We start from the raw sequence: 22,702 nt of genomic DNA, 5'->3' as shown, positions 1-22,702 counted from the left end.
CTAGATCATTCTCTAACGTGTTTGCAAATCGCTTAATCAAAAAATAAGATAATACATCAAGAAAATAAAACTACGATAAACGATTTCAACTATCCTTTCCCTCTCTCTTTCTCTCTCTCTCTCTCTCTCTCTCTCTCTCTCTCTCTCTTTCTCTCTATTAATTTTCTTAAGCTTATCTGTTAGGTTTCTATACTTTGTTAGATCGATCGTAATGACCTCACGAGACGAGAATTATTCTTCTCCGATCAGTTTCCCGGTAATGTATACGAACTTGTATCCCTATACGATGTATATATATATATCTACGACCAAACCACGGAGTTTCCACGGAACGGATAGACGTTAACCATCGTAAGATCAGCACAGTACGACCTGAATAATTCCCAATAGCAAGCAATCTCGTTAAGAAAGTATTCCGTACCGACGGCGTTCCTTCCACTAATTAGACTCTAAAGTGTCCTGATCCCGAGACTCCGTCTCATTATTAAGTGCATAATTGGCGTGGAAGAGAAGAGTATTGTCGTTCTTCGGAGAGATAGAGGGGGAGGGGATGAAGAAACTAATCCGTTCCCTTCCCTTCCCTACCCCTCCTCTCTTATTCTTTCTCTTTCTGTTTTCTCTTATTTCTTTCTTTCTTTCTTTCTTTCTTTCTTTCTTTCTTTCTCATTCTTTCTATCATGCTATCGTATCGTTCACAGCCACCAGAAAAGCATCACAGAGAAAGGCCGGAACAGTCGTCGCCTTTGAACGAATCTGTAGCCTCCGCAGCCTCTGCTCTAAACAGATTGACGTCTAGCAACGGTGAGATTACCATCACGACGACGCACGGTCCTAGTGGAACTGGAGGAATAAAGGCCTCTCCAAGTACTATGCACAGTCCCAAGGAGGAAGAAGATGATCTTCTTAACGACTCTCCGAGTAAGAACGACCCATCTTATTTTTTTTATCGAACTTCTCAAACAAACTCATCGAAATTTTCTTCTATCAAAACTTGTGTTAGTTAGATCGACAATCGTCTATGTATCGAGAAAATATCGATATTTTCGAAAGGAATAAATTCTTGAGAAAGTTTCAATATATTTTCATCAACTTCTATAATTTGTTAATATCTCAAAAAAAAAAAAAATGATTTACTCTTAGAATCTGTTTTGAGTGACATGAATCATTGATGATAAGGTATTATATTGTTGGCAATCGGAAGACGATTGCAAGTAGTAATAACTCAGTCAATCCTCTACACGAGAGTGTACTTAAGCTAGTAGTCGCTGGAACTCGAGTCGAGTAGCTCGGTAATCCCATGGTAACGTACAACAGGATATAGTACAACATTCCGCCTCATTACGGGACATTAGATTGGCTACTTAGTGGCCGTCTTCTAGGAACCCATCGACGATTCCATCGATGATTTCAACGATGGTTTGAGACTAACCTCGAACCTGCCGATAATAATTTTAATAATTCACAATCATAGCCGTGTAGTCGTCTTCTATAGTCTGACCACTTCGTCATTTCCACTCTACTCGAATGATCATTCACCGCCTAACGATACTCAATTGCCATTATCGAATGGGGAACATCATCGAGCTCTGCTAAAGCGAAGATAGATTATAACGTTGCTCCACACTTTAAAGCGTAAGATTCACTCTCGGTAATTTCTTAACTATACGTATAAAGCTAATCTAGTCAATTTCAATTTATCGAAAATTCCTTAGCATATAACATAGGAAAGATGACAAGTTTTAGTAACAATATCTTACGCGTGATAGTAATGATATAAATTCGTTTACGTAAAGTAGAATTAAAATTTAGAAAAAAAACAATAATTAATTTTTAAGAAACGACTTTCTATTACCTTATTGATTATTGTTATAAAATCAGTAAAGAGAGAAAAAAAAAGAAAAGTTTCGCGATGTTAGAAAAGTAGGCGTAGGAAAGTATTTAAGATCAAACCATCTGTAAAGACGTGGGGCAAGACGTGTTTGTTTATGCGTATACACGCCTTAGAAACATTTGGGGTGACAGATTTACGAGTGAAATCGATGTAATTCAAAGTACTTTAACGAAGCCGACGTTGCCGCCACGGTTGATGTCATTAGGCAGCTTCTCGCCGGCTGCCAAGATACGTTCTGACGAATCGATCGAAAACGTGCACGCTCGCTCGACCGAGACTACATCGCGAGCCTAATGCGTTAGGAATGTGAGCCGTTAGGAACGATCACGGAATAACTTCTGTATATACTGGATAAACCGATATCTCCTCGTGCCTATCCTCTCTAGTCTGCAATTAAGAGAACCGAGATATGATACATCCTTCGTCTTTTTTTGTTTGTTTTTTTTTCTAACAAACTATGTAGTACAAGTTACTATTTTCTAATTTCCTTTTATTTCTCTTTTTTTCTCTTTCTCTCACTCTCTCTCTCTCTCTTATTGTTTTTATTTTTATTTTTTTAATTAAGACGTTTTCATGTAATGAGTACTACATTCAATTATTATCAATATACAGATTTTTGTTTTAACTGATTCGAATGAAATGTTGTCTTTATCGTAGTATAATTTTTCTTTTTTCAGATCAACCGACAATCAACGAAGCCACGAACAACGTCGTAGATGGTATCAACCTTGACGAAATCAAGGAGTTTGCGAAAGTTTTTAAACTTCGTAGACTTTCCTTGGGCCTAACGCAGACCCAAGTTGGTCAAGCCCTTAGCGTTACCGAAGGTCCTGCTTATAGTCAGAGTGCCATATGCCGGTAGGCTCTTTTATTTGATATTTTTTTCCATTAATATTTATAAAAGGAATAAGATTAATATTAAAAGACAAGGAAGAGAAACTAACATCGCTGAGGAGAGTAGTCAAAAAAAGAAAATAAAACAATTATAATACGACGAATAGTGTGCCAGGTCACTGGAAATGGCGTTTAAAAAGGTCGACACCGTTCGATATATATATAAAATATATTAAAAACAAAAAAACAAAAAAAATAAAAAGAGAGAAACTTTTTGTAGAATTTTTCAATACGGACATTTTTCAGGATGATAAATTCTTAAAAAGTTTGGAAAATATAAAATACAAAAAAGAATATATATATGAGATTTCACGCATCTCATCGTCGCGTTCTTCGCGAAATCGAATCCGATTCGTGTACACGCATTTAACGTACAAGCGATTTAATAGTAACCTATCACGAAGGATTTCAATGTTTTTCGTGCAAGAATTATTTGATTTCTTCTCGTCACAACTCGAATGACTACGTTGGTTCCTTAAATCGAAGATATGTGAATTTTCTGTCCATGATTTTTTTGTCCATTAGAAATTAGATACAAATAAATGAAGAGAACGAAAAAAATCTTCGAATATGAAGGACTTTGCGATGGAACGAGAATGGGAACCAACGTGGTTGAGTGTGTGCCATTAGCAAAGCGTGTTAGTTAAAATATTAGAAAAGTATTTAGAGTCTTATTTAATCGTATCGACTAATTTAAGCATTGGTGATTGTTCCCCAGTGCCCTGGCTACCCAGATGTACGCTGCCTCGCAGATTGTGTCACAGCAGCAAGCTACGTACGTTCACCCCTCATATGCTACCTAATTCACCTAAAAATTAAAAAAAGAAAAACTCTAAAAATCAACGCGGTTATACCCAAGCGTGCAGATAAGGTGGTTCGTTCACGGGCCAAAGATAATAATCGTTCAACTTTTTAGGAAAATAATTCTAAGTACATCAAAAAAAAAATGTATCGACGAGCTAATAACTCGATGTCATTGTCATTTTGGAACAAAAATCAATGTCTTCTTAATAGGTCGTATAAAATAAAATAAAATAAAATAAAATAAAATAAAATAAAATAAAATAAAATGTGATCCAACGATGAACTGATTTTGAATATTCACCGTAACGCGAATCCGATCGGGCATATTTGGGTATAGCTGCAAAAAACTCTTACTAATTTCTAATTCCGCATCCGGAAAAGAAAAAATTGCGATATAAGGAGCACTTTTTGAGATTAACGAATAGTTTCTCTCCGAGCCAGGGCATTGGCAAACTTGGGCATGATGTCGCCAACGCAACGAATGTATCGATGATACTCGAACTGTCGCTGTCTTTTCGTTATTTAACAAAAAAGAACAAAATTACAAGAAAGGAAACGAGAATAAATTAATAATATCTATTTTCTTTTTCTCTATTTATCCAACTATCTATCTATCTATCTATCTATCTATCTATCTATACATTTCTATCTATCTTTTATTTATTTTTGTCCTTTCGATCCTCGGATTCGATCTTCTTCTTTGGCGACGAACTGCGTTGGCAACATCATACACGGCATCACCAAATCTTTGAAAGCATGCACGCGTATTGTCAATGTCCTGTTAATTAAATCGATGCATGCCCTATTTTCTTAGTGCTCCTTCGTCGAACGCACATTTCGGTGTGAATGATCGTGTGTTAATTGATTCTATTTGAAAAAAAAAATCAAAAAAGAACTCTTACTCTACTATTTAAACAAATAATACGATCCTGACAATGATAATCTGTTTCATGTTCGGTTTAGATTCGAAAAGCTGGACATCACGCCTAAAAGTGCGCAAAAATCAAACCAGTTCTGGAAAGGTGGATGAAGGAAGCCGAGGAAAGGTGAGACACATGTTTCTTTCTCTCTTTCACTTTTTCTTGTAAGACTTTAACCGTAAAGGATAAGTAGTAGATCTTCCTCCTTCTTCCTTGTACTTTCAATTATGTTTCGAAAGATCGTTACGGGGATAAGCATCTATCGAGTAGGTAACCTGAATGAGAAAGTAATTAAAAAACCTGTCCAACGTAAATCGTTAGACAACGCGATCAGAGTAGAAAAGAAATAAGAAAAGAAAAAGAAAACTTACATAAATCTCGTCTTCCCCTAACTGGATCGGTCCCATACGCGCATACTGATACCTTAAGAAACATAATCAAACGTATGTACCTACGTATATTCACTTATCATAAACCAGACAAAAAAACGAGAGACACTTCGAGTAGGGAAGATCTTCTTCTTCTTCTTCGGGTGCATCCTTTGGTGCAACTTAAACTACATGAGAAACATATTACTCGACATGTTTCTATTTAGATACTTAAAATAAACGGGGTTATTTAACATAACGATACACAACATGTCGATAAACGTGAGATTAGAAAACCTGATCGTATGAGCAATGCAAAGACGATTAATAATATCGTTTGTATGATATCAAACGTTTTCTCTAAACTTAGTAGCTGGTTCCAATTCAATAGAAATGATAAGATTATCATCCGATCGTTAATTCTTTATTCAAAATATATCTCGATTCTCGAACATTCGAAAAGTGTATAAACGTAAGATAATTCAAGTTTCTCAAATAGTAAAGTCGGAATCCTTTGAAACAGTTCTAAATGCTATACAAATAATTACTACGAAGTGGTATCCTATCGCTTTAGCCTCGATACACGATTATTCTGCAATCGTCCAACAGGATCTCTCTCGGTCCTATCTCTCTCTCGCTCTCTCTCTCTCTCACCAAACACATACACACATACATATTCTCCCTCGAAGCGAACACCGGGCCGCGTCCCGGGCGAGCGTGTGAACGCGTGCGTGCTAATTGGTAATTCGCTAATTGAATCCAGCTGATTAATTGCCGATCCGCGTCTAATAAATACGCGGAATGTTAATTAGAATACTGCAGACGGCGGTGAGGACGTTGGAGAAGAGGAAAGGAGGATGAGAAGGGGAAGAGAAGAAGGGCGGGTGGGAGGTAGAGAAGGCGAACGGAGAACCGTTAACCTGGGCTCTAAGTCCCGATGGCACGCGAGTGAGTCTCCAAGTCTTCGCTAGAAATCGCGATTTTACGATCATTTTATGTTAGACGATCTTTGTGTATTTTCTTATTCCAATTTAACTAATTTCTCGAAGATAATTATTCATTTTATTAATCACATAAAACTCCTTTCGAATGTTTCAAATATTCAAATCGGAGAAAGCGTCGGAATATAATTTTTATTATATTTGTTAAAGGAAAAATTTGGATCATTATAGAAATTTACTATAAATTGATAATCCGAGAAAAAGTATGAACAGTGTATTGTTCCGTGAGAAAGGAGGATAAAAAGAACCTAGTACTTCCAAAGATCCACTCAATTATAGCTGTATCACTGAAGTTAGAATGAAAAAGACAAACTTGGGAAAGAGATAGAAGGAAGTTTCTTCTCTATGCCTTTGGTCATTTTTCTTGTCATGACAGAAAACACAGCAACAATGACCCATCTCGCATTCTCTCAACGTAGAAACTAAGCGCGCTAGCGACGGCCACCGTTGCCGTTGCCGTTGCCGTTGCTGTTGCCGTTGCCGTTGCTGTTGCCGTTGCCGTTGCCGCCACCATCGCCATCGCAGTCCGGGAAAAATGAAAGCGGCTAGTTTATGCGGTGCACGTGCACGATTTATCTGCCGAGTAATTAAACTGTGGACTAATTAAAATCAGGTTTCTGATGTACCTCTCCTCCTGCAGCAAACCTCCCTTCTACTCTCTCTCTCTCTCTCTCTCTCTCTCTCTTTCTTTTAAGCGCACAGACATACACCGACAAGAATCAACTGTCCTTTTTCATCGTCTTTTTCTTCTTCTTCTTCTTCTTCTTCTTCTTTACCTTTTTTCTTTCTCTTACTTACTCACTTTCTTTCTTTCTTTCTTTCCTTCTTTATTTCTCTCGTTGTTTCTCACTTACACCCACGCGAAAAGTAAAGCCACCACGGAAACTACGGCACGTTCTTAACCGATTCAGCCCGCAAACCTCCTGGAATATCCTTCTTCGTCTTCCTTGGCAGCACTCTGTTCTCTTCTCCCCTCTACCCCGACAACTCTCCACTACCCCATTGGAATCGTTCCGACTCTCGCAGGAGAGAACAGACGCGTTCTCCATTAGCATATTGTTTTCGCGAATTCGACGAAATATCACCGGGCGATGCTAATGGCCTTTAACCCCGTTTCAAAGGAGGTGCTAGTGTAGGGGGGACAAGGACGAGGATATAAGATCCGACAAAGACACGACGTCTAAGGACTACGACACAGACAGACAGGGAGAGAGGAAGAGAGGGAGAGGGTGCACTTTTTCTCTTTCGGTCCACGACTCCGATGGTCATTCAGAGTTTAAATTAAAAACATAAATTTTTGTCGTTTCGTTGGAGAGAAAATTTGTCGTGCCAAGTCTTGCACGTGACAATTTTGTTGCCTGTTGTTGTACTATTATTTTCTTCATTCTCGTTAAAATGTACAAAGAGAAAGAGAAATCGTGATAAAATCTTTTTATTTCTTACGTTAATGTTTTACCTATAATTAACATATTTCGTAATCACCGGGGAACACACTTACGCATACCACACACACACACACACACACACGTGTAATCGGTGTCAAAAAATGTTGGAGAAATAAATACGAGTTATTGTTTCTCTCGCAAAGTATTCCGAGACATTTCATAAAGTTGTTTTTTTTTATCTTTTTTTTTTTTTACACTTAACTTCTATCTCGTCGTATATTGGTCTGTTTGCCATCCAAATCGCGTGACATTTTTAATAATTCCGTAATACCATTTAACTATACAGGAGGAGAAGGAGGAGGAGGAGGAGGAAGAGGAGGATATCCATCCCTGTTTACGACTGTTTTCCCGTACTTCAATTCACCCGTTCATTCGCGATCGCTAACTTTATTTATCTCTCTCAACAAGCTTGAGGGGGGTCACTGAGTGTCTCTCGTTGACTGGTCGAAAAAGTTTTTCTACGGTTTTGTGACTGTTTTCCATAGGATCGAGAAAAAAGAACATCAACGAAAATAAAACAACGGGTGAAAGATAAAAAAAAAAAATAAAATAAAACCAGTTAAGCAAAGACGAGAGATGAAGGATGTTTTAACGATCCCGAAACAAATGCTTTTTACGCGAATTAACTTTCAAATATACGAAGACACATACATATATATTCTCCATTTTTTAAAGTTTACACTTTTTTTTCACGTAAATCTATTATACGCTAGATTTATTTATAGGGATTTCTCGATAAAGTCGATTATTTAAAGTATTATCCTACATTTTCTTCGGACATAACCGATTGATATGATTTATATTTATTTATCTTATATACATGATTGCATTGCGAAGTAATAATTCAATATCATTTAAATCAATATCATATCTGTAAAATACTTTATTGAGCATCTTTTAGAATTTTCTCTTTTCTATTCTCTTTTCTCAATATCATTCATTCAGATTATGCATTAAAATGATGCTTCTCGTTAATAAATAAATAAATAATCGATTTCATCGAAAAATATTTTATGATAAAATTGATCATTTGCAAAAAAATCTTTCGAACTTGTTCAAATGTTGAATAAATTTATTCATTGTCGAATGATACGCAAATTGATACGGAAAATTGCAATGATATGAATAATAATGATAAAATGATAGAGTATAATATATATATATTTAATAGTAAATTCGTTCGAACGATTTTATCGCGTTAGATAGGAAAGGAGAAGACGATTTTACAGAATTTGAGCGAGAGCAGTGCGCGTGATTGCAGGTACAAGAGCGGAGTGAATCATCTCACGGACTTCATCGGAGTCGAACCAACCAAAAAGAGGAAGAGACGGACGTCCTTCACACCTCAGGCTTTGGAATTGCTCAACGCTCATTTCGACAGAAATACACATCCCAACGGTGAGAATTCATTAAATAAATAATACAAAATAATAGATAATTAATTCTTCTACTCGCAAATTGAATAGCAAATTTTGCAATACATTTTGTTGTTTTCTTTTATTTATATCACCATGAGTATAAAGTTTTAACTGTTAATAATTTAACCCTTTGACTGCTAAAGGCGTATATATACGCTCTCACAAATCTATATATATACACGAAAGGCGTAAATGTATATAGGCCCTCTGTATTTTTTTACTATTTATTATGGTATGTAACATAGCAACTAAATATTGGAAATTATTTCAATGTCATTTAGTCAATTGCTTTTATATTTGAAATTCGTCTATTTTCATTTTATTATCTTTATTCGTTCATTATCATTTTATTATTTTTTTAATTAGGTAAAAATTATTCAAATATTCTGTTGAAGTTATTATACTCTGTGTTACATTATAAATTTTGTATTTTTTTTCTTTTATATTTAAATTACCGATTATTATTGAAGGAATGCACAAAATAAATAAAGTAAATTAAAATAGCTTAAAAAATTAGTTTAAAAAAAATTAAGAATAATTCATATTTTTATTATATTTGTCATTATTATCTATTTTGGTCAGTAGTCAATGGAAAAACAGTCGCAGAGACTGATATGCAAAAATAGCGCCGTTCATATTAATGGATTGGTTCGAAAGCGCACCACAGTCAAAGGGTTAACGAAGAAAATAATGAATAATAAGAATTGTTGTTTCTATTATATCAACTGGGATAAAATTAGATAAATAATTTGTATTTGTATCTGTTCTTAGGTACCGAGATTACAACGCTAGCACATCGTTTAGGATACGACAGAGAAGTTATTAGAATTTGGTTCTGCAATAAAAGACAATCGTTAAAAAATACAGCGAGAATGATGAAGGGGATCGAATAAATCGACGTTGATCGATGATCATCTATGGAAATAATCAGTGAGAAAGATGAAGAAGAAAAAGAAGAAGAAGATAAAGATGAAGATGAAGATGATGAAGAAGAATCGCTTCGAGGATGTTTCGATGTCTCCGAGAACGAAGCTAGTTTGTTGAATTTCAAGGATCGTTAATGCTTTTGTGAGAATAAAAATTTGCGGAAGGATTAGAAGGAAATGAATTTATTATTCTTAAAAAAAAAAAAAAAGAAAAGAAAAGAAATATATCGATCGATTGATCGATCCCTTCTAAACATTTTTATTCTCAAAAAGATAACGAAGTACTTTTATAATCGTTCAGTTTCGTTCCTCGTGTCAATGATCGACGAGTGATCTCACTTAAAAAAAGAAACAAAAAAATTCTTTCAAGACTGTTATTCATCGATATTACGATCTCGTCTCGGTCCAACTCTTTTTTTAACGAGAAAAAAAAAGAAACAAAAATTGCAACGTCATCGAGTCGATCCTGGCCCACGACGATCCGAAACTGAACGAAAAGCGCAGCGAAAAGTGAATAATTAAAATAATAAAATAAAATAAAATAAAATAAGAAACTAAGTCCTTAAGGACAATGTGATCGCAGAGAGTATACGAAAGATCTAAATCTGTAAATTAGCTTTTATAGTCCTGCTCGTGAACATTTTTCGAAAGTTAAAAGGAGAAATGAAACGAAACAAAAAAAGATGTTATACTTTTTGTTGAATTTGTTTCTCTTTTTCTTTCTTCCTTTTTTTTTTCTTCTTTTTTCGTTTGCAAACAAATCGAAAAATTTACTTTTCCCTTTTTATTGTTCTCTAATTCATTTTAAAAAAGAAATCTTTATTACCAACTTATGATAATTTCAATGAGAATAATCTATCGTTGATAATACTCCACGAATCGATTAAACTATGTTACCAAATGAAAAAGATTATCTTCAAAATCTGGTTCTCATCAAAATCGATTTCCTATTAAAAAGAACTTGATAATAGGTTGACATGTTCCATGGGGCAAAAAATAAAAAAACCGAGCATGACTTTTATATGTTTCGAATAAATTGTAAATAAAAAAGAAGAAAGAGAGAGAGAGAGAGAGAGAGAACAGATAGTACCAGAACTTATGTTAAATCGATTTGATTGAATATTTTAAAATATCCTTTAAAACAAAAAATAATAAAAAAAAATATATATATATAAAGATTAATCATTACGACTATTATTATTACTTGATTAATAACCGGATGCAATAAAGATTTCTAAGATATTCAATCTTGATGAGAAACCATGGAAGATAATCGATCCCAATAATGAACTCAATCATTCATTGGCATAAAAAAAGAAAGGAAAAAGTGAAAAAACCTTCGATGTTCTCAATGTACCATACGAAATGTTTTACATGGTTGTTTTACATAGCGAATTAACTAATGCAATAAAACGCGACGTTGAGAGTATAAAAGACGCGTAAAAAAAAGAAAGAAAGAAAGAAAGAAAAAAAAATCAAACGAAGAAGAAAAAAAAGAAATTCATAATACCACGTGGACGTGTAAAAAAACACCTTCGCTTCTCAAACTTGTGTGACATATGAAGGTTCGAAGATTTGCGCAAAAAATAATTAAAAAAAAAAAAACAAACAAACAAACAAACCAACAAACAAATCAAATAAAACTAGTCCGTGATCGTTTCAAAAGTAAGATGATAATGAGATAACAAATCATTCAAACGCGATCTCGTTTCTCAAAAGTCACATACTAACATAGACGCGCGTGGACACCGTATACCCACACACACACACACACACACATGAATGCACAGAGAAATTTTCTAATTTTTTATTTCTATATGGAAACGAGACTGGGTCATTGTTTAAAGAATAATTTTCAAATTAATTTTGAATGATAGCATTAATCCTTGCTTCGTGTACTTAGCCTCGTAATTAAAATCGAAGCGTTCACAAGATCATCATTCGCGTATGTAATATTACAAACTGCAGGATTTCTACACGCTCAAATTAAATATATATATGTCTCATAAATACGTACATACATAGTAAATCGATGCAACAATCAACTTTTTTTCGAGATATTGTTTATTATAATCTCTCCCCGCCAAATATGAACATCATTATTTGTGTATCGAATTTTAAAATAAATAATTAAATAATACGATATATATATATATATATATGAAAAAGGGAACGAGATCGAAAGCTTTAAGAAAGAAAAAAGAAAAACGTAATCGATGATGAAAACTTGACACAATTTTTGTTCGCATTAAACGTGATAATTTAAATAGCGAAAAGCCATAATAAACTAATCATTCTTTCTTCTAATAATACGAGAGAGGGGAAGGAAGGAAGGAAGAAGGGGAAAAAGAGAAATGGATATGAAAAAGCAAGGAGAAAAAAAAATGAATGAAAAATAGATAAGGGATAACGTGAGATGATACCTTCACTATAATAATGGACTATTTACTACCGATATAATTATTCAACTAATTACGTGAATAAACTTTGAGAGAGAATCGATCGAAGATAAATAAATATAATAATAATTAATAATAATAATTAATAATAATAATTATAATAATAATAATAATATTAATATTAATATTAATAATAATAATAATAATAATAATAATAATAATAATAATAATAATAATAATAAATATTAGTTAGGTGCGCGATTTCAAGTGGTTTAGCCCCGTGTACATATATTAAGATTATCGATTATAAGCGTTGTAATATTTAAGATATAAAAACTTTTAATAATTATCGTAGGCTATTAAATAGCTGAATTTTGTGCGAAGTTAATTGACATGGTTAAAGTATACTTCTAAAAACGACTAACTTAAACATAACACAACAAGAAGATGGAAGAAAATGAAGAAGGATGATAGATCGTCGAGATGTGTCCAGCGCAATGTGTTTCGAGAGACAGCAAAAGAATTAATAAATAAATAAATAAAAATAAAGAGGAATGAAACGAAGAAGGAAGAAGAAGAAGAAGAAGGGGAAAAAAAAATAGGGAGATTATTATTAAGATCTTATATAATTATTAAGAGTGCCGACGAGCAAAGTAATCTGTTCCTAAAGAGTTGTATCATAAATTAAGAGGAGTGGAATGGCGAGCGAATGAAAAGTGTGTGGTGTAAAGGGGGAAGGCTAATACGTGAATAAAGGGGTGGGACGGGGTTTATTAAAACAAATTCAAAATTCAAAATTTTGATCAATTCTAAGTGGGCCAGGGGGTTTGTTAAAAAGGGATGGGGCTTGGGATAAATTGAGGAAATCGTATGTTATCCTTTTTGATAAAAAAATAAAAGAGATAAAAAATAAAAAAATAACAAAATGAAAAAGAAAAAACGTTTGTACAGAGATATTCCGGTTATTAAATTTTGTTACGCGTATAAAGAGAGACAAAGAGAAAGATAGATGGAGAGAGAGAGAGAGAGAGAGAGAGAGAGAGAGAGAACAGGAAAGAGACAGAGAAATAAAAAAAAAAGGATTTTTAATTAATCTGTTAGGCGAGCTGCGTGTGGTGTAGTAATGATGGGTTTGTGGGCATTGAGGGATGGGAAATCGGAAGGACGCACGTCCAAAAGGAAAGGTATAACGAATTAGGAATCATGTGTATTTTCTTCGTGAAATCGATATTCAATAGATTATTGCGGAAATATAAAAAAAAAAACGCGAGTATTAAGCAAAGTAAAAGAAAACAAAAAAAAAATCATGTGAAACTGTATCCGTGAGTGTCATATTCCTAAGGAAAAAAAAAATGAAATAATAACATAAAAAAAAATCATAGATCCACGGGCGAATGTTTCATAGCAGTTTCCAAGTAGAAAACGAACAAGAAATAATAAAAAAAAAAAAAAAGATATAAAAGAAATAAATGTAAAAATAAAATAAATATTATCTACCTAAAAAGAGAGAATTAATATTACGAAATTTTCCTCGCTCTTTACGCTAATAAAAAAGACATTTTTTTTTTTTTTTTTTTACATTACGCGCATACATCATCGTTCCAAATGTAATATGACGTTTGTAAATTTACCAATAAAAATAATAATAATAATACAAAAATTAGAATGAAAAGAACAACATCAAACAAACAAACAAACAAACCAAAAAGGGAAAATCTTATAAGGATAATAATAATTCTGGGATAAGATGGAAAGTTAGAAAAAAAAAAAAAACAAGTGACAAAATAAAATAAGGATATAACGAAGTTGATCAGGATGTTAACAAAAAAAATTCTTCCTTTTGGTCGAAAACTCGCATCGCTGTTATCCAATATCGAAGAGGAAACTGTCCCTGAAACATCGCCCAGAGAAACCAAAGTTCCTATTACGTTTTATAAAATAATAACAAAAAAAAAAAAAAGAAAAAATAAACAACACACACACACATTAAATATTAACTGTACTGCGAATTAAAAAACTACACTTGATATGTATATACGAGAAACACACACAGACTAAGCTAGTTATTACGCGATACAATCAGCAATTACGTGGATTCGTTAAAGGACGAGAGGGAAAGAACAAATGTAAAGGGTAAGATGTAGAAGAAGAAGAAAAAGAAGAAGAAGAACTTAAGGTGAAGAACAAGATGGAATGAATGGGAAAAAGGACAAAAATAATCACGAAATAAGGTACATACACACCATGGGTACACCATGCGAAAGATGAATAATCGAAATTTTACAGCTATGGGAACAAAATGTCGTAGCGAAATCGTAACGTCATAGGAAAATAATAGATCAAGGATGGAATTGGGGGGGGGGGTTAACTAAAGGTATAGAAATGAAGAAGAAGAAGAAGTAAAAAGGAAGAAAAAAAAGCACATACACACACGAAGAAAGAGAAATAAGAAGAATAAATACGAGAAAATAAAGGCAAAGAATTATTATTAAAAATAATAAAATAAAAGAAAGAGAAAGAGAGAGAGAGAGAGAGAGAGAGAGATAGAGAGAAAGAGAAAAACAGTTAATAAAATATAATACCAGGATTTTTCCTAAACGCGGGATCGTACGCTTTTCTTTATCAGCGGATGTGACGTTAGAGATTTGTTTGATTTATTTCAATCGATCTCATTTGACGCGACGTCGTTTTCGCAAAATATGACGTTAGTCCGTTGGCCCTCGATGCACAGTAAATAAAAAATAAAATAAAATAAAATAAAATAAAAAAAAATAACACACACAAGTCGATGATTAAGCACACAAGAAGTATACAATTAAATTAAGCAAGCCGTAGCTTTAGCTTGAATGTTAGCAATTTAGACGAAAAACATAATGAAAAAAAAAAACAAAAAACAAAAAATAAGATACATGAACACACGGGACACACCGTTAACACGTACAGCAAACACGGACACACAATGTAACATTAAAAACTACGTATTTAAAAGGAAATCAGAAAAAAAAAATCTTAGCCGTTAAGCGAATACCTGTGTAAAATCTAGTAGGTGTCCACAAGAATAAAATAAAAAACATATATTGTGGTACAAATTACATATGATTATGTCTCTCTTTCATTTTGTTACCTTAATTATTCAATCCATCATTCTTATTTTTTAATTTATCTTTCCATCATACAAAAGAATATATATATATATATACTGGTTAATTTATTTTTTCTTTTTTTCCTGCACACAGAGAAGTCATATATAATTACTTTCATTATTATAAATTCGTTTGAACGAGTTATTATCCTGTTACTTCGTTATCAACAACCAATTCGAAATCTGTCTTCTCGTTTATAACAATTGATTTTGTTTTACCTATCCATTCGATAATAGAGTAGTCTATTATACCGATGCAGAGAATTATCATCAAGATGTGAATTTTTGTATACGTGCACAAGTAAGGACTGTATATGTAAGTTATCATCACAGATCCAGTGGATTCCCATAGACGAAAGTTGGAATAAGCTGCCTCTTCTCTTCCAGGGAACAAGTCATTAGAATTTGATTGTACCATCTGTTGACAAAATAGATATTTTCTTTTTATCTATGAGTTTGAAACGTTTAAATTCGGTTATTTACGAACGATAAAATATACAAATATTTTAACATATTGATTAGATTTAGATTACTGTATATACATTTAAAATCACTCGCGTTATCTGGTAGTTTAATTTTTTTATCGTGTTCTTTTTATTAATCCTTTACAATCGATTATCTCAAATTAAAAATCTTGTTACTACTTATTTAGTAGTATTTTTTATAACGTCAACTCTAAAGAAAGATAATCATACCATTGTAAATCATATGAGTATTTAAATTCGTTATTTTGCTTATATTTACTGTCAGTAAAGTCATTAGTATTAGTAAAAATCAGTCAGTAAGAAACAGTCGGTAAGGAAGATTTAAAGGAATTTATAAATATAATCAAAATAACTCGCATTATCCATTTAAAATGTGTGCTTATGTGAATATTAATTATATTTACCATTACATGAGTAATGGTTTAAAATATATTTTAAAATAGAATATTATGTATTGAAAACAAATAATTGAAAAAGAATTCGATGCAGTTAATAAAATAATTCCTTGTAATGATTTATTCATACGTGCATCTTACATATGATTTCATATACTTATATATTCTGTTTGTCATTTTTGTACGTATTTTACGTGTCACGAATTATCACGTCACAAGCATTACGTTATTAAATGATGACTCAAATGACGCTCAAGTCACGAAGATAGCATATTTAATGACTAATGATCTATTTTGGTAGAGGCGTTAATTTCTGAAAATGAATAGAATTATAAAATACAAATTTTTTGTATCAAAGAACAAATCATTCGTTTATCTAACACAAACATATTTATATATATATATGTATTAACCGCATTAATATGCTAAAAAAGTCTGAGTCATAGAACAACTAGCGCGGTTTTTTTGAATGTAAAATTACGTCACTTGTTCGCTATTCTCTTCCTCATCTCTATTCCTTTATATATATATATATAAGTTACTATTCTCTTTCTCTTTTCCTATACAATATCATGTCTTACTACTTTTTCATTCTCTGTCTTCCTTTTTCTAATTGAATGAATCATGCGATCACCTTGTCCTGATTTTCTTGCAAATCCTAATCGATGATGGTTCGACGAATATGCCAGGGCGTCGACTCGTTCCTCTCACACATATATATGCGCACACCTTCTCTTTTTCTCTCTTTAACTTGAAACGTGGCTCTTCCTTTACGTCATCGACAAAAGTTACGTCGTAGTTGTGTTGTTGTGAACGACAATTCCTTCTCTCTCTTTCTTCCTATCCTCTCTCCTCTATCATCTTTCCTCTCTCTTCCTCTTTTTTTCTTCCTCCTCCTTCCTTTTTCCTCCTCCTTTCATTCCGTTCACATTTCTAATCGAGATGTTCAGTCTCAGTTTTGTGGTTCAGTCTCTGCCAGCTCATCGTTGAGTATCGTTCATTCCTTTAAAACACAGCAAGTTAACTTCGAATTCTATCTGCTGTTCTAAGGTCTTCATTTATCGATTACCCGGAAGGTATTGCAGGTGAACACAAATAGTTGTTTTAATATCACTATCTTAAATTGTTTATTCTACTACGCATTCTCTGTTTTTTCTTTTTACTGTTTCATGAAATCATTTTTTTAGGACTATTTAAATTATAACAATGATATGTTTCAAATTGCAATAAAAAATTAGATAAGTTTATTACTTATCTGGTTTGCTTTAACGTTTATTTATTACTTTATATACTACAATTTAAATCTTGATATCGATATGTAATTAATCTTGAAAATATTAAAGACTCTTAGTTATGTATTAACAGTTTTCCATTTGCAAACAATGATGTTATTATATTATTGAAACAGACGTCATGTTTTAAAAATAGATTTACAGATTAACAAAGTATCATAAATATGTTGATAATTTAATATTAATTTAGTTCAAACTCAACTTAACTCTCATTTCTTAAAATATCTTTAAAACAATGCTTGATAAAAAAAAAAAAGAAAACATACCAATGCAATTAAGTAATACACGGTGTATTTTTCATTGAATAAGTCTGACGAATCGTCGTCGGCTTTTATGAATTCCTTTTCACATCACTGCCGCATATTTTATTCCTCCTCTTCTTCGTACAATCCCTCCCCACTTTCTACAGTTGGTCCAGGGTTTCAGTATACCGTAAGAAGCACACATAGCAACCAAGTCACTTAGTAGAACAAGTTGATACCGGTAAAGGTGCTCGGCAAATATTACGTCTTTCATTTTATTACGAAAGAAAAGGTAAAGAAGTTACGCCCAAATAATAATACTTTATTTTTAATTATTTGATCGATCTACAATTTAATGACATTTTTATAGTTTTTCCTTTTCGAATACTGTACTCGTAAATAGCATTTTTATTCTGTTCTGATCGAAAAGAACCAAAATGGCGTCTCTTTTTTAATTACCTACTACGTTTCATATTTCATATTAATCGATATTTAATTATCGTTCTATCTATTTGTTAATTATTTTCTTTATTTTTATATGTATTTTCATTTGATTTAAATTGAAAAGATCGATAACCTTGCGTGCATTGTAAAACGTACTGACATAGATATTTACTAACATTCTACCTCGCCCTCATAATTATGAAATAGGATGAGTCAATCGATAGTATCCGGTATGTCGTGTTACATGAAATACGACAAATTGTATATTCCTTACATCGTTAGATAATACATAATTAAAGTAGTTTATTAATAATTTACACACCTTGTCGCGGAAAGCTCAATTTGCATAAATTCCTTACATATATTTTAAAATAATAATATATAAAATATAATACGTTAAATTGAACATTGATGTTTTGTTTTTTTAAAGATAAAAGAAGAAATGTCTCCCACTCAGTATTATCACGTACAGGTATGTATTTATTCATATAAACACGACAAAAAAACGAACAAAGTTCGGTATATACAAAAGAATATTTTGTAATTTCCCTCTCATTAACACAGTGCACGCCAACCGTTTACCCGGCTGATCCTTTCAACGCCGAGGAAGATGCAGCTCTGTTAAGAACAGCGATGAAGGGTTTTGGTACCGATGAACAAGCAATTATTGATGTCCTTGCTCATCGCGGAATTGTTCAACGAATGGAAATTGCGGAGAAATTTAAAACAATGTATGGCAAAGATCTAATCTCCGAATTGAAGTCCGAACTTGGCGGGAATTTTGAAAAAGCTATTGTCGCCTTAATGACACCTCTACCAGAATTTTATGCCAAAGAATTGCACGATGCAATTTCTGGTATGGGTACGGACGAAGGTGCACTCATTGAAGTTCTCGCATCTCTTAGCAATTATGGCGTCAAAACGATAGCTGCTGTTTACAAAGAGTGTAAGCTTTTTTCTTTTATAATATATTTTAACCGATAAAGGTTTTGTTTTCTCATAAATAATTCAAATTATATATATATATATATGATTAAGACAAGAAATGTAGATCAAATAATGTTACTGATGTAATAAAAGTCAATTATTATTCACAGTATATGGATCTGAATTGGAAGATGACCTCAAAAGTGATACTTCCGGTCATTTCAAGAGGCTCTTGGTTTCACTATCATGCGTAAGTATAATTTATGAAATGAAATTAAGAAATATGAATTGAAATTAATATAAAATCAATATTATTTTAGGCAAACAGAGATGAAAGTTCAGAAGTCGACTTAGCAGCTGCAACAGAGGATGCAGAAAAATTATTATCTGCTGGTGAAGAACAATGGGGAACTGATGAGAGTACATTTAACGCTGTACTGATTACAAGAAGTTTCCCACAATTAAGACAAATTTTTAAAGAATACGAACGCCTTGCTGGCCATTCCTTGGAAGAAGCTATCAAGCAAGAATTTTCAGGTTCTCTCGAAGATGGTTATCTTGCAGTTGGTAAGAAAATATGAAAATTAATTGAATAAATTTGCATGGAATTCAAATTAAAAAAAAATATATAAAAAATAAAAATATTTCCTTTATAAATTAAAGAAAAAATTTATTCTTTTTCTAATTTGTAGTGAAATGCGCTCGAGACAAAACTGCATACTTTGCAGAAAGACTACACAAAGCTATGAGTGGAATTGGTACGACTGATTCAACTTTAATACGGATAATAGTAGCTAGATCAGAAATTGATTTGGGTGACATCAAGGATGATTATCAAAAGATTTATGGAACATCGCTTGCAGGTGACATTGATGTAAGTTGATCGATCTTGTTAAATGACAATGATACATATATATATATATGTATAACCGCATAGTATTCGTTGTCATTGCATCAATTTCATTTATATACATATATTGTTTCTTTCTTTTCTTTTTAACATTCTCACTCGCGTTATATCCTACCTTCCCATAAATTTCCATAAATTTCAGGATGACACTTCCGGTGACTACAAGAGACTCTTGCTTGCCCTACTCGGATGAAAACGTTCCGATCGTTCAACAACTATTTCTTGCTTTTTAAATCGTATTTTAATACTATGGATGATACGTAATGATTTTTTGTTCTGAACTTTTTTAGAAAGTTCATTAATATCTTCTCAATATATTATTATCACGATCGAGAGGGTGAATATGATTTGATATGTGTGCGTTTGTTCAAATAGTTTTTTAAATTCCCTTTTTTTCTTTTTTCGTTGAATAAAATGCAGACAATCCCATTTATAGATCATGCTGTTCTGCGTTATCTAAAATGATATTATACGAACTTTTCAAAAGAAAGGAATTATCGAAGTCTTACAAGATAAGGGTTATAATTTATTATGAAAAAAATGTGTTTCCAAATTTGTCGTTACTTTATAAATCTGTCGATTAGTATTCGATCATTACGTTATCCGATTTATAGCTTTCTTACAATTAGGGGCTTCGATAAATGAAAATGTAATTGTAACAAAAGGGTTGTGTCGATTAATAATAATATATATATATATATAATTAATATAAACATTTACATGTGTGTAAATTAACCAAGTATACTAATTGCAATTTATTTTTTCGAGCATGCATGCAAATGTATACTTTGGCGTGTGGTATACATTTCTTTACATATATATATATATACATATATTTTTATATATATATATAAAAGAATGATTATATAGTACAAATATTCGCGCACGATTGCTTCTATATTAACGCAAACTATAATTTAGTTCCAAAAATTCTTTCTTTTACGTTTACAGAACGACTGCAGCGAAGACTTTAAACGGCTTCTGATCGCACTTTTGAATTAATGACAAATTACACGGTGACCTTTCTTCTTATCCGAGAGAGATAATCAATCTCATGCATCCTTTATTTTAAGTATTTAATCATTTGCGTATCACGCTATCAATGTAATATTACTTATCTATATTATTTGTTTAATAAATATGCACGTGTGCCTAATTAAATATATAAATCATTTGATATTTACTTGTTATAATCGTATTCTTTTACCAATAAGATATTCACTTATTCTTTTTTCCAGAATGATTGTGCTGCCGAATGGAAAAAGCTTCTGATCGCAATGCTGAACTAGGTAGATTATTTATTCAATTTATATATTTAAAACAATTTACTTTTTTATTTCATTTTATATAAAAATCAATGTGTATATTATAAGGAATACTTTTTTAATGTTTAATAATATTATTATTGATCAATACTTGAATTGCAAATAATACAAATATATTGATACGAAATATAATCATTTTATTTATACAAAATAGAACAATTTTGTTAAAATACAAAACAAAATAATTGACATACATTATATTAACAGGATAATATTATACCACAAATATTTTGAATAGTATCATATAACAATATTTGTAGTTTACAATATGAAACGTTATAAAATTATACCATTATTACGACAGGACCTTTATGTATCATATTTTCTGTTTCATTTATTATTTTCACTGTATTCATTTTAGTATCGAAACAACCCAACTGTATTGGTAATATTTTAATTCTTATAAGTCTTGCTTCTAATTCAAAACATCCATGAATATCTGTTTTACTTATATTTATATCATATAAACGCAAGCAAATTTCTGCTTTTAGATTTGGTATAATATATTCACCAAAGCAAATTGGAGGTGGATTTCTTGCTATAAAAAAACGTATATATGTATATGTACACGTATTATATGCAGAAAATATATTTATTCAATTAGAAATTATCGCTAAATTTACCTGAAATTGTTTCATTTATTATAATTAAATCATTGTACGAAACAGTAACAGAAAATCCCAAGTCTTTGTCCAAATAAGATGCATTTGTGCATACTAAAAGTAATATATTTCACACATAATAAGTTAAATATAAATATATATTATATAATAATAATATATATAAGCAGTATTAAAATATTTAACTAACGCAATCCTTCCAATGAAATCGAGTTCCATGTTAAGTAATGACAACATCCACAATTATATTGAATACATTCACAATGTGCATATGTATTATTTATTATGTTATTATGCAGATTAATATTTGTATCTGAAATACAATAAGAAATAGAAATAATATATAAGTAAATAAATCGCTTTGAATTAAATAGATTTAGATATTGTTTTTTTTTTTTTACTGTTATCTTGTGTTGTATTATTTGCTATTGTTGCATCTATCATAAATGCAGATAGAAGAACAATAATGCTTATATATTTTATTTTAATCATCTTGTCCTGTAAAGTGAAAAAAAATATATATATATATTAAAAAATGTTTTTAATAAAAATCTGTTAATGTTTTACTCATACAATAATGCTATTAAATGATTCAGTATGTTTCAATATTTGTGGTCAGAATTTTAAATAGCTGAATCATATATATATACTTAAATAAAATAATAAAAATATATATATATTTTAATATTTAATTGTTACCTATTATAATGAAAAAAGTTTAAAAAAAAAATTACAATATGAAAACAAAATCCTAATGGAAATATGCTGGTAAAAATTATACTACTTTGAACATATCTTTTGTTTATGAGATTCTTTATATCATTTTATCATTAAATTTATTAGTTAATTAATAA

At 31.6% G+C, this 22,702-nt stretch overlaps 3 protein-coding genes and 1 long non-coding RNA gene across 14 annotated transcripts in view; 2 read left to right on the top strand and 2 right to left on the bottom strand.

The window, feature by feature from the left end:
• pdm3 (POU-domain protein pdm3) overlaps nucleotides 1-15,158 on the top strand; it is a 130,827-nt gene extending 115,669 nt beyond the window's left edge. The window contains 7 exon segments of the mRNA XM_089178955.1: nucleotides 699-918; nucleotides 2,569-2,749; nucleotides 3,504-3,560; nucleotides 4,553-4,590; nucleotides 4,593-4,635; nucleotides 8,570-8,721; nucleotides 9,513-15,158. Of these exon segments, the coding sequence (XP_089035081.1) occupies nucleotides 699-918; nucleotides 2,569-2,749; nucleotides 3,504-3,560; nucleotides 4,553-4,590; nucleotides 4,593-4,635; nucleotides 8,570-8,721; nucleotides 9,513-9,634 (813 nt within the window). The 3' untranslated portion in view covers nucleotides 9,635-15,158.
• A 1,036-nt stretch (nucleotides 15,159-16,194) lies between these two features.
• LOC149030475 (uncharacterized) lies at nucleotides 16,195-16,863 on the bottom strand. The gene is made up of 2 exons (XR_016178673.1): nucleotides 16,723-16,863; nucleotides 16,195-16,401 (listed from the first exon to the last, which is right to left on the bottom strand). It is a non-coding gene; the product is annotated as an uncharacterized LOC149030475 (long non-coding RNA).
• Nucleotides 16,864-16,974: 111 nt separating this feature from the next.
• Nucleotides 16,975-21,850, top strand: LOC107071922 (annexin B9). 9 transcript variants are annotated; one of them, XR_016178672.1, is made up of 9 exons: nucleotides 17,013-17,173; nucleotides 18,497-18,538; nucleotides 18,631-19,012; nucleotides 19,164-19,243; nucleotides 19,314-19,560; nucleotides 19,686-19,867; nucleotides 20,855-20,975; nucleotides 21,142-21,192; nucleotides 21,720-21,850. XR_016178672.1 is itself a non-coding variant. In XM_089178761.1 (8 exons), exons 2-7 carry the CDS (start codon nucleotides 18,509-18,511, stop codon nucleotides 21,190-21,192), a joined length of 972 nt encoding a protein of 323 aa, XP_089034887.1. In that variant the 5' UTR covers nucleotides 17,005-17,173; nucleotides 18,497-18,508; the 3' UTR covers nucleotides 21,720-21,850. The 9 variants fall into 9 exon arrangements, 6 of the variants coding, with proteins under 6 accessions (XP_015186858.1, XP_015186855.1, XP_089034887.1 ...); XM_089178761.1 differs by lacking the exon at nucleotides 20,855-20,975 and having other exon boundaries at nucleotides 17,005-17,173; XR_001476507.2 differs by lacking the exons at nucleotides 21,142-21,192; nucleotides 21,720-21,850 and adding an exon at nucleotides 20,046-20,240 and having other exon boundaries at nucleotides 17,009-17,173; nucleotides 20,855-21,056.
• Nucleotides 21,345-22,682, bottom strand: LOC107071920 (uncharacterized). Of its 3 annotated transcripts, none has more exons than XM_015331366.2 (5): nucleotides 22,548-22,682; nucleotides 22,250-22,346; nucleotides 22,039-22,161; nucleotides 21,852-21,944; nucleotides 21,345-21,766 (listed from the first exon to the last, which is right to left on the bottom strand). In XM_015331366.2, the coding sequence occupies exons 2-5, from the start codon at nucleotides 22,338-22,340 to the stop codon at nucleotides 21,513-21,515; spliced, it is 561 nt and encodes a 186-aa protein (XP_015186852.1). In that variant the 5' UTR covers nucleotides 22,341-22,346; nucleotides 22,548-22,682; the 3' UTR covers nucleotides 21,345-21,512. The 3 variants fall into 3 exon arrangements, with proteins under 3 accessions (XP_015186852.1, XP_089034890.1, XP_089034891.1); XM_089178764.1 differs by having other exon boundaries at nucleotides 22,583-22,663; XM_089178765.1 differs by lacking the exon at nucleotides 22,548-22,682 and adding an exon at nucleotides 22,422-22,439.
• Between the last annotated feature and the right edge of the window lie 20 nt (nucleotides 22,683-22,702).

This window comes from Polistes dominula, unplaced genomic scaffold, assembly GCF_049000335.1.
Source record: "Polistes dominula isolate Pdom_NZ unplaced genomic scaffold, Pdom_raw_medaka contig_18, whole genome shotgun sequence".
Taxonomy (NCBI): domain Eukaryota; kingdom Metazoa; phylum Arthropoda; class Insecta; order Hymenoptera; family Vespidae; genus Polistes; species Polistes dominula.
This window is presented reverse-complemented; position numbering and strand designations above follow the sequence as displayed.